At 39.9% G+C, this 12,657-nt stretch overlaps 1 protein-coding gene across 3 annotated transcripts in view; it reads left to right on the forward strand.

The window, feature by feature from the left end:
• CLBA1 (clathrin binding box of aftiphilin containing 1) overlaps positions 1 to 4,049 on the forward strand; it is a 36,338-nt gene extending 32,289 nt beyond the window's left edge. For all 3 annotated transcript variants that reach the window (XM_042446262.1, XM_042446263.1, XM_042446261.1), the window contains exon 6: positions 1,945 to 4,049. In XM_042446262.1, the coding sequence (XP_042302196.1) occupies positions 1,945 to 2,112 (168 nt within the window). In that variant the 3' untranslated portion in view covers positions 2,113 to 4,049. The remainder of the gene's footprint in view (positions 1 to 1,944) is intronic.
• The last annotated feature ends 8,608 nt before the right edge of the window (positions 4,050 to 12,657 follow it).

Here is a 12,657-nt window from a genome sequence, read left to right on the forward strand (position 1 = left end):
TTTTCTTAGGCAAGGAATAGCATAGGTGGATATGTTAGTTCCTTCCTCTGAAATATACTGTATACACAATATATACAACCTGGACCAACCCATGAGATAACAAATGAGCATTAATTAACACTTGGAAGAAAAGAAGCTGTTCAGTGATACTGAAACATACAATGAACTAGTACAGTCAGAACCATAAAAAGTACAGATTGAATAGTTGTGCCAACTGGGCTTTGTACTGACTCAGTTATGTTGTCCTTTACTGGAAAAGAGCAAATGTGATAAGAAAGAAAGCTCTTATTGGAGATTGAAGGAACATTTGTTGCATTAAAAATGTAAGCTGGCAATCAAATGGCAAATGCAGAGTTGAAGACAGAAATTCCTGAGGCAACTGTATTTCTGTGAGGCATTTTTTCAGTGATTCCTTAGAATGGCAAATCTTCTGTCATCTTTTCAATCATGAACTGTGCATTTACCATTTTGAGTAAATTGCTCAAGACCTGACACTGACTTTTGATTACCAGCTGTCAAAAGCATTTCCTGTCCTGTCTATTTCTATTTCTAAATCATTCACTGGAATTCATGAGTAGGTGCAGGGTTTACTCTGCTAAAAAAAATAACATTCTGCGCCTGAAAGTCCAGATTCTACAGCTTCATAATAATGTCTTTGACAAAGCCAGTGCGAGTCTTTGTCTACAGCTCTGAAGACTACTTTAGGCATGTCATACTCTTTCAGCCTTGGAAGAAAGCAAAGGAACCCCCTCTAAACAAATTTTGCCAAGAAAACCCCATGATAGTTTCACCTTCCAGTCCCCATAAGTCATAAATGACTTCAGGGCAGAATGGCAACATACAGTACATGATTGTATTTGATTGTTTGGGGGAGTTTCCCAAGAAATCAATATTTAATTTCCTACACAAGCAGATCTTGTTTGGTTGTCTTCACTAGGCATGGACCAGTATGTATGTATACCTTTATTGTGCAGAGAAGACACAATTTGGTGTAGAGAGCAGAGTTTATCATCCCAGTGTCAGCTTTGGCTTTTGAAAAATAGAAACCCAAAGCTCTCATGGCAGTGATGGTCAAACTACTTTCTTCTATAAGTTGCTGGACTACAACCCCCAGAATTCCTCATCATTAGCAAAGTTTGCTGGGACTGATGGGGAGTTGCAGTCTAGCCACATCTGAAGAGCCACACTGCTCATCTTGCCTTATAACTACAATATAAAAATAGTTAAGGATTAGGATTTTGGTTTTCTCCTGCAAAACAAAAGCCAAGATCCTCAGGAAACTTTTGTCTTCCGGACCATTAACTTGTATTCTTTCCTACACTTCTGTAGCAATGGGACATCCACACACACAGTTCCACCCAGAGCTATAAGTTCTGTTCACCCTGGCAAGTATAGTGCTAGTAGGTAGGGTTAGTACTCTGGCAAGTCTAATGGATGCTCAGCTTTCTTTCCAAGGGTACAGAGATGCATAGAGAATACAGCAGTCCCCTGACTCCAGTTACAAAGTTAGAAGGAAGGCTACTGGAGGATGGGGATACTCTACATTTGTGTATTATGGTGCTGGGCTGTTGATTTTGTATTTTTGGTTCATTTTATCTTGTCAGCATGAATACAGCAATGAATATTGCTATAGCATTAATAGCAAAGAGCCAGCATGAACAGAGCAACGAGTTGTTTTTTTTTAAAAAATCAATATGCATAGCTATATAGCTCCGTGGCCTTAGAGGTTGATTTAAATGTTGCAGATCTCATCTGCAAACTACTCATAAATACTTTGGGTATCTTCCACTGGGAGTTGTAGTTCAACATTATCTGGTGGAGGTCTGAATGATTTGCACGTCCCTGTCAGCTATCTATGACAAGCCTTGTGTTGCTACCATACAATGCATGAATGACCCTCACATTCCTTTCCTTTGTCTTTTTTTCTTCTTATTTTTGGCACAGCTTTCTGTATCTCCTGATGCCAGACAGAGCCATCTCTTCACATATAACCTCTTCTTGAAGAAAACCCCATCCACTGGAAATATGCAATATATAACAGTTCCCCAAAAGAAGAGGATTTTTACCACACAAAGCCTAAGGATGAAATTGTTTAGCAGCAATGTTTGTTAATACATATATTTCTTGTCATGCTTTCCCCCCTTAAAAACAAGAACACCCTTATGCCGTTACTAATTTTAAGCTGGGGAATGCTGCTGGGGTGAAGAAAATGAGAATTCAATGTTCCACTCCATTCTACTGCCAGGGTTATGTATGGTTCCATCATAACTCATGACACTATCAAGTGGGGCATGGAAATCATGAAGTTTGCCTTGTGATGAACCAGCTAGGAACACATGTGTGGTGCTAATGCATTCTTGCCATGGTGAAACAGCCTTGCAGGACTGAATAGCATTTTCCCAACCCTTCTAACTATGGCCAGGATTAAAACACAAGTGCTTTCAATGTGCCTTGCCATGTCCCCCCCTTGACTGCATCTTACAGGCCCTAACAACCTGGCCATATTGCCCTTGCCTGTGTTACTACTGATATAACTGGCTTATGAGTTGCCTTTTTTTTGTAAACAGTCTTGGTTACCTATATATTTGCTTCTGTACCACTTAATGATAAGACTGTCATATTTTTCTTTATCATCTTGACCATACTCTTGATTTAATGGAGAAGTAAGATCTGCTTCATTTTCTGTTCTGGAAGAGGCTGCTCATTGGTACTCTTGAGCAGATCAGATCCTTTTAGTCCTAGCTTGATAGCATAGTTGTGTGGGCTGAGCTGGCCAGCAGTGCTCACATTATATTAAAAAGCCCTGAGAGGTTTAAGGGCTATGTAAATCCTATTGCTTCTCCCAACAAATGGTGGATTCTGAGTTCTATCAACAGCTTGTTAGATGAAATGCAATGCCTAGAACTCTTACAACTAGCACACATTTAAACTATGTTTGGGGATGGAGGGGGCCCTTTTTTAATGTTGTGACCAACAGTTTAGTGCAAAAGAAGAGTGATAGTAATATTTCAGACAATTTGTCTTTGTTTATGAGTTCATTGAATCGGAAACGGTTAGAACAGTTTGCTGTAAATTAGAAAGCATTGGTCCAGCTTCATAAATTTGCTCCATCATTCATTACCCTCTCTGTTGAACATTCATCTTGTTCCATATAAAGTCTGCTGGAATCATACATATTTATGTCCTGGAGTAGGTGAAGTATAACTCCTTTCAGTCCTGCAACTTTAAAAGTAGAGAGCTTAAATGCTGTCACCAAATAAGATCTGGAGTTGGTGGAAAGTTGTTAGTTGCTTCTCTGTCTCTACCTCTCCCATGTCACTAAGTAGCTTATCATACAAAGAACACAAGTGGGTTATCTGGCTTATATTTTATAATTATATTAACTGTCAATTAAGTGTAGGAGCAGTGAATCCTTTATGGTAGGGTTCCTCTGAAGAACATATTATCTGGAGGGCAAGAATTCTTTCCTATCAGACCCAGAAAGCATGACCAGGAATGACGGGAACCACAGTTGAACATTATCTGAAATGCCGCAAGTTCTCTACCCTGCTCTACAGCCTTCTACTCCATGTCTTCTGGTTTAGTACTTGCATGTGTGTTAGCCTGACCCCGAAGTTTTCTGGTCTGGCAAGTGACAAGGAGGGTAAAGATTTGTTTCAGCATTCCAGTAAACACCAGTGTAAATATGGTTTGTTCTGTGCTCTTAAGCATGGTTAGGAGTTTTATGGGTTGTGTTCTCAGGTCTAGAGTAAAACCTGTTTGGCACTTTTGATAATTTAGAAGAAACAGTTTTGTGTACTTACTACTTATTTTTAGAGCAATAGTTCAGCTGCCTTTGGGTATTAACTGCTTAGCAATGGGTAGGCCAGAGTGTATGATGGAAAAACAAAGTAAGCATGTCATGCCCCTGCATGAATGGGAGGGCCAGTAACATGGACAGATTTTAGGTCTGAATAATAGGGACCTCTTATAGGACATTTGTCAAGAACTTACCAAGTCTGCACTGATGTTTTGTAACACTGCCTTTAATAAAATATTCACATTATAGAGTCATTGTTCTCAAGTGTGTTCTACTGAACTGTGGCAATCACATGTTTAGATGTCCTGGTGGGATTTCTGGGTGTATAGGGTAAGCCCGTTGATAGCATTTCAAGCTAACTTGATCATCTAGTTTGATGATCAACTGAACCTGAGATTCTACAAGAAAGTTTAACACATGGACCTCAGCCACTCTGAAATCTAAGTAGGGGCCTTTCCCTATACCTGCTAAATGATCCTTTTCAGGAAAGTGCAGTATGGTTTCACTTCAGTTATAATGTATTATACAACCTTTAGCAACCAGCGGGGAATAGTTGAGACAAAAGATTTGCTAATATGAGAGCAAATTCTTTATATATTGAAAAACTACTTTATTAACAAGTTTCTTAAGCTTTTGAAATAATAAGCTCATTGTAAAAGATGGTGTAAATACAACCATTTAATGTTTTCCCCTAATGGCAAACCTTTTACTGTACGTATCTTCATCTTCCTAAGTAGCCTCGTACCTTATCTAACCATGCTGCTCTTACAGCTATCTTGTTTCTAGCTGTAATATGCCTTAGTTTCCCTAGACACTGGGAGAGGTGTCCTCCAAACCCATGTATGTGTTTTTAGGTCTTAATACGTTATTCCCACCCAGACTGAAAAATGTCCCATGTGTCTCAGAATTTGGAATGCAAACATCCTGATAGTGTAAGTGCCTGAGCAGATAGAATATTCATGAATATTCCCTATCATTACAGCAGCTCAAGTATTGTCAAATTAACCCTTGCTAACCAGCCATCCTTGTGTTCTCTATCTCCCAAACAATTCTTTCTCCCACCCAACCATATTTTGATTTTCTACATATATTTAGCGTTCTTGGATAGGATACCAACAAATAGCAGGTTCTCTTGGCTATATTGCAGAGGAAGGAACTGGCAACACCACTTCTGAGGATTCTTTGCCTACGAAAACCCTATGAAATCCATGTTTCCCCCCTAAGTTGACAGGTGACTTGAAGGCATAGAAAAACCCCTTGGGAAACAGCAGCAGAGGTAGTCCAGGGCGGGAAAAAGGGAAAGTAACTTTTTCTGTTACAAAAAGCAGTTGGCCCTCTGTATCCATGAATTCTTTCTCCAAGGATTTGACCATCTATGGCTTGAAAACATTAAAAATTCCAAAAAATAAACCTTGGACACCAGTTTACTATGCCATTGTATTTAATGGGACTTTGGTATCCACAAGAGGTCCTGGAACCAAACCCCAGTGTATACCAAGGGCCCACTGTGCTATGATTACATTGTTCATCTCTACAGTCTTTCTGATCCTTTAAGAACTCTTTGCTGACTGATTTTTAAATATTCTAAATGGTGGAAATACTCCAGGTACAAGAAAGGTAAGATTTTATCCAGCATGGCATAGTGGCTTGAGTGCTGGACCGCGACTCAAGACCAGGGATCAATTCCCAGCTCGGCCATGAAACGCACTGGATGACTGGGCAAGTCACAGTCTCTCTGTTCAGTGAAAGGTAATGGCAAACTTCCTCTGAACAAATCTTGCCAAGAAAGCCCTGTGACAGGCCTTAGGGTTGACATAAATTGGAACGACTTGGAGGTACACAGGTACAACAATTAGATAACCTGTAATTGAAAATCAAGTGTTCCATCATTTTGAACACTGGGAACTGTGCACACTATAGGGGTGAATGTGTCTCTGTGCAAGTGTGAATACTTATTTGTTAGGGCACAGATGACCACTTGGAGAACGAGGTAAACAACCTGTGTTTAACTTGGAATGCTATTTTGTGCAACATACCCAGTAACAAGAACAATTGGTGTGTTGTCCCTTTGCAACTGATAGGGAAGAGCTCCATTTGCCACCCTAGGTTAAACAGTTTCTATGAGTGTCAAATGATGGAACGCTTGATTTTCAATTGCAGGTTATCTGCTAGTGGCTTTCCAAACGTTCATCCACAGAAGTAAGAAGTTCAAACAGTGCAAGTACCACCTTGCCTCTTTATACAGAAAATTGTTGTAGTGTTGCCTGGCATAGCCTGCCCTACTTTGGTGTAAAGATAAAGTTAAAATGCAGAAGCAGAAAAGAAATGAGAGAGAAAGTGAGATTAACAGAATAGCAGTAAAAGGAAGAAATAAGGATTACTCAGTAACTCTTATGGCAAATGAAGAAAAACTGAGGGGAGAGTAGCCTAGTGGCCTGGAGCATACATAGTATAGGGAGGGGAGTGAGGCTTTACACCAAGCTACTCAGCTCTAGAACCTTCTAAACAGGTGTGGAAACGCATTTGTATGAGGCAGACAGACATTACCAAAGTAGTTCATTTTCTTGCTGGTAGGTTAGAAAGCCCTTAGTGCAGAAGCCAGGTTCTACAGCAAATATTCCTCTCCTTCATGTGTGTCTTTGGAAACATTTGGCAGAGAAAAATGCTCCACACATTGCATTAAGTGACTGTAACATGCAGAAGAACAAACATTTATGGCAGCTGTTGAGTTATCCAAGAGTGTAGAAATACCCAACACTACTGATGTAGAGCATCACCCTAAGGAGTCCTTCCCAAACAACCCAGTAAGGTAGATTGAGAAATGCCTGTGTTGCAAAATGGCGGGGGACAGGAACAATGAACCAGGGAAAAATCCACACCCGTTGTAGCTTGTCTAGGGAGGACCTACTCTCTCCCCATTCCAAGCCAAATCGCCAGGCATACTTAATTCCCAACTACTATAAAAGTAAGGGCAAAACAAGAATGCAGCTTAAATATTTGGAGCTTGCTCATTTTAACATAAGAACTACATCTGTAGAAGAGAAGTGGTTAGACTGAAATATTTATTATCACAGGAATTTAAAAAATATTCTTTTTTCACCACAAGTCTGCTTCATCACAGTGCAGACGGCTCTTACCATCAAGATTTATTTTAAACATACAAAGAAGCATTTATGCACAATCTGCATACATTCTTTCTACCTAATCCCTTTATGCCAAAGATGGACAAAATTTTGTCCAAATATCTGCTGCTGTGATTTAGATTTCACTGCAAACTGTATGCAAAAAATACGTTTGAATTGCTGATGTCTGCGTTGAGTCACCAAAACAGGACTGATTTTGTACTAGTTGTGGGATCTGGCTCAGTCATGAACGGTCGGGCGGAAAGGCCCAGTACTAAATAAATTAAAATGTTCCAGGTTCATAACCACATTTTGCTACTTTTAAAATTAGTCAAGCAAGCATTTGTTCCTTTTACTTACTTATTACAGTTGGCCCTTCTTATACACGGATTCAAGCATCCATGGTTTGAAAATGTTCCAAAAAAGTGTAAATTTCAAATATCAAACTTTGATTTTCCATTTTTATAAGGGACACCATTTTGTTATGTCATTATATTTAATGGGACTTGAGCATCCATGGATTTTGTTATCCACAGGGGATCTTGGAACTAAATCCCAGCATATAATAAGGGTCCACTGTACTTAAGTAGAAGCAAGCTTCTACTTAAGCTTGGTGGATTCCCCCTAAAAAGCCAAATGGGAGTGCTGCAGAAAATGAATACTAATAATAATAATAATAATAATAATAATAATAATTTGTTTTATTTATACACCGCTATTCCAAAGATCATAGCGGTGAACAGCAAGTAAGCTAATTAGCAAGTAAGCTAATTTGCCCCCAGCCGTGGACGCTTGGAAAGCAAGCATGGAGGTAGCGGATAAGATTGTGGGGGCTGAGCTGGCCAGCAGTGCTCACATTATATGAAAAAGCCTGAAGGTTTAAGTGGCTTGTTAATCCTATTGCTTTCTCCCAACAATGGTGGATTCTGAGTTGTCTAATCAAGCATTGGTTAGATGAAATGCAATGCCTAGAACTCTTACAACTACCGGCACCATTTAAACTAGTTTTGGGGATGGAGGGGGCCCTTTTTTAATGTTGTGACCAACAGTTTAGTGCAAAAGAGAGTGATAGTAATATTTCAGACAATTTGTCTTTTGTTTTGATGTCAGTTGATCGGAACTTAGAACAGTTGCTGTAAATTAGAAAGCATTGGTCCAGCTTCATAAATTGTGCTCCATCATATTCATTACCACTCTCTGTTAACATTCATCTTGTTCCATATAAAGTCTGCTGTGTTCATACGATACTTTCTGTGCCGTTCGGAGTGTGAAGTATACTCCTTTCATTCCTGCAACTTTAAAAGTAGAGAGCTTAAATGCGTGTCACCAAATAGATCTAGTTGGGGTTGGTGAAAGTTGTTAGTTGCTTCTCTGTCTCTACCTCTCCCCATGTCACTAATGTAGCTTAAGTCATACAAAGACACAAGTGGGGTTATCCTGCCTTGCGTTATTTTATAATTATATTAACTGTCGAATTAAGTGTAGGAGCAGTGAATCCTTTATGTTAGGGTTCCTCTGAAGAACATATTATCTGTGGAGGGCAGAATTCTTTCCTATCAGACCCAGAAAGCATGACCAGGAATGACGGGAACCACAGTTGAACATTATCTGAAATGCCGCAAGTTCTCTACCCCTGCTCATACAGTCCTTCTACTCCCATTTGTCTTCGTGGTTTAGTACTTGCATTGTGTGTATGCCTGACCCCGAAGTTTTCTGGGTCTGGCATGACAAGGAGGGTAAAGTTTGTTTCAAGCAATTCCAGTAACACCAGTGTAAATATGTGTTTGTTTCTGTGCTCTTAAGCATGGTTAGGAGTTTTATTGGGTTGTGTTTCGTCAGGTCTGATAAAACCTGTTTGGCACTTTTGATAATTTTAGAAGAAACAGTTTTTGTGTACTTAACTAGTTATTTTATGAGCAATGTTTCAGCTGCCTTTGGGTATTAACTGCTTAGCAATGGGGTAGGCCAGAGTGTATTGATGGAAAAACAAAGTAAGCATGTCATGCCCCGCATGAATGGGGAAGGGGCCAGTAACATGGACAGATTTTAGGTCTGAATAATAGGGAACTCTTATGAGGACATGTGTCAGAACTTACCAAGTCTGCGCTGATTGTTTTGTAACACTGCCTTTAAATAAAATATTCACATTATAGAGTCATTGTTCTCAAAGTGTGTTCTACTGAACTGTGGCAATCACATGTTTAGATGTCCTGTGGGATTTTCTGGGTGTTAATGGGTAAGCCCGTTGATAGCATTTCAAGCTAACTTGATCATCTAGTTTGGATGATCAACTGAACCTGAGATTCTACAAGAAAGTGTTTAAAACATGGACCTCAGCCGACTCTGAAATCTCTAAGTAGGGGGCCTTTCCCTATACCTGCTAAATGATCCTTTTCAGAGAAATGAGGAGTATGTTTTCACTTCAGTTATAATGTATTATACAACCTTTAGCAACCAGCGGGGAATAGTTGAGACAAAAGAGTTCTAAGATGAATATGGAGCAATGCTTTATAGTATTTGAAAAACTACTGTTATTAACAAGTTTCTTAAGCTTGTGAAATAATAACTCATTGTAAAGATGGTGTAAATACAACCATTTAATGTTTTCCTCTTCCCTAATGGCAAAACCTGTTTACTGTACGGTATCTTCAATCTTCCTAAGTATGCCTCGTACCTTTCTAACCATGCTGCTCTTACGAGCTATCTTGTTTCTAAGCTGTATAGTGCCTTAGTTTCCCTAGACCACTGGGAGAGGGTGGTCCTCCAAACCCATGTAGGTGTTGTTTATGGTCTTAATATACGTTAGTTCCCACCCCAACTGAAAAAATGGCCCATGTGTCTCAGAATTTGGAATGCAAACATCCTGATAGTGTAGTGCCTGAGCAGATAGAATAGTCATGAATATTCCGATCATTACAAGCAGCTCAAGTATTGTCAAATTAACCTTGGCTAACCAGCCATCCTGTGTGTTCTCTATCTCCCAACAATTCTTTCTCCCACCCAACCAGATTTTTGATTTTCTACATATAGTTTACGGTTCTTGGATAGGATACCAACAAAGTAGCAGGTTCCTTGGCTATATTGCAGAGGAAGGACTGGCACAACCACTTGTCTGGAGGAATTCTTGCCTACGAAAACCCTATGAAATCCATGTTTTCCCCCCTAAGTTGACAGGGTGACTTGAAGGCATAGAAAAACCCCTTGGGAAACGCAGCAGAGGTAGTCCAGGGCGGGAAAAAGGGAAAGAACTTTTTCTGTACAAAAAGCAGTTGGCCCTCTGTATCCATGAATTCTTTCCAAGGATTTGACCATCTATGGCTTGAAAACATTAAAATTCCAAAAAAAAACCTTGGACACCAGTTTTACTATGCCATTGTATTTAATGGGACTTGGTATCCACAAGAGGTCCTGGAACCAAACCCAGTGTATACCAAGGGCCCACTGTGCTATGATTACATTGTTCATCTCTACAGTCTTTCTGATCCTTTAAGAAACTTTTGCTGACTGATTTTTAAATATTCTAAATGGTGGAAATACTCCAGGTACAAAGAAGTTAAGATTTATACCAGCATGCGAGTGGCTTGAGTGCGGACCCGCGGACTCAAGACCAGGGATCAATTCCCAGTCGGCCATGAACGCACTGGATGACGTGGGCAAGTCACAAGTCTCTCTGTTCAGTGAAAGGTAATGGCAAACTTCCTCTGAACAAATCTTGCCAAGAAAGCCCTGTGACAGGCCTTAGGGTGACATAAATTGGAACGACTTGGGAGGTACACAGTACAACAATTAATAACCTGTAATTGAAAATCAAGTGTTCCATCATTTTGAACACTGGGAACTGTGCACCACTATAGGGTGAATTGTCTCTGTGCAAGTGGGAATACTTATTGTTAGGGCACAGATGACCACTTGGAGAACGAGGTAAACAACCTGTGTTTAACTTGGAATGCTATTTTGTGCAACATACCCCAGTAACAAGACAATTGGTGTGTTTTCCCTTTGCAACTGATAGGGAAGAGCTCCATTTGCCACCCTAGTTAAACGTTTCTATGAGTGTCAAATGATGGAACGCTTGATTTTCATTGCGGTATCTGCTAGTGGCTTTCCAAACGTTCATCCACAGAAGTAAGAAGTTCAAACAGTGCAAGTAACACCTTGCCTCTTTATACAGAAAATTGTTGTAGTGTTGCCTGGCTAGCCTGCCCTACTTTGGTTAAAGATAAATTAAAGCAGAAGCAGAAAAGAAATGAAGAGAAAAGTGAGATTAACAGAATAGCAGTAAAAGGAAGAAATAAGGATTACTCAGTAACTCCTTATGCAATGAAGACAAACTGAGGGGAGAGAGCCGAGGCATGGAGCATACATAGTAGTAGGGAGGGGGAGTGAGGCGGGTGGGGGGTTACGAGCGGGCAAGCGGGTAGGCGCACTCTAGAGGGGCCTTCTGACAGGGTGGGGAAACGCATTTGTATGAGGCAGACAGACATTACCAAAGTATTCATTTTCTTGCTGGTAGTTAAAAGCCTTAGTTCAGAAGCCGAGGTTCGACAGCAAATATTCCCTCCTCCTTCATGTGTTTTTGGAACATTTGGGCAGAGAAAATGGCCTCCAAACATTGCATTAAGTGACTGGACATGCATAAGAAGCAAAAATTTATGGCAGCTGTTGAGTTATCCAAGAGTGTAGAATACCCAACACTACTGATGTAGAGCATCACCCTAAGGAGTCCTTCCCAAACAACCCAGTAAGGTAGATTGAGAAATGCCTGTTGTTGCAAAATGGCGGGGGACAGGAACAATGAACCAGGAAAATCCACACCCTTGTAGCTTGTCCTGGAGGACCTACTCTCCTCCCCATTCCAAGCGCCAAACGCCAGGCATGCTTAATTCCCAACTACTATAAAGTAAGGGCAAAACAAGAAGGCAGCTTAAATATTTGGAGCTTGCCTCATTTTAACATAAGAACTACATCTGTAGAAGAGAAGTGGTGTAGACTGAAATATTTATTATCACAGGAATTTAAAAAATATTCTTTTTCACACCACAAGTCAGTCTGCTTCATCACAGTGCAGCGGCTCTTACCATCAAATTTTTATTAAACATACAAAGAAGCATTAATGCACAATCTCGCAATACATTCTTTCTACCTAATCCCTTTATGCCAAGATGGACAGAAAATTTTGTCCAAATATCTGCTGCTGTGATTAGATTTCACATGCAAACTGTATGCAAAAAAATAGTTTGAATTGCTGATGTCTGCGTTGAGTCACCAAAACAGGACTGATGGTGTACGAGTTGTGGAATCTGGCTCAGTCATGAACGGTTTGGGCGGAAAGGCCCAGTACTAAATAAATTAAAATGTTTCCAGGTTCAGAACCACATTGTGCTACTTTAAAATTAGTCAAGAGCATTTGTTCTTTTACTTACTTATTACAGTTGGGGCCCCTTCTTATACACGGATTCAAGCATCCATGGTTTGAAAATGTTCCAAAAAAGTGTAAATTTCAAATATCAAACTTTGATTTCCATTTTTATAAGGGACAAACCATTTTGTTATGTCATTTATTTAATGGAGACTTGAGCATCCATGGATTTTGTTATCCCACAGGGGATCTTGGAACTAAATCCCAGCATATAAGAGGGTCCACTGTACTTAAGTAGAAGCAAGCTTCTACTTAAGCTTGGTGGATTCCCCCTAAAAAGCCAAATGGGAAGTGTGCTGCAGAAAATGATCTAATAA

Source organism: Sceloporus undulatus, chromosome 1 (genome assembly GCF_019175285.1).
Source record: "Sceloporus undulatus isolate JIND9_A2432 ecotype Alabama chromosome 1, SceUnd_v1.1, whole genome shotgun sequence".
In the NCBI taxonomy this organism is placed as follows: Eukaryota; Metazoa; Chordata; class Lepidosauria; order Squamata; family Phrynosomatidae; genus Sceloporus; species Sceloporus undulatus.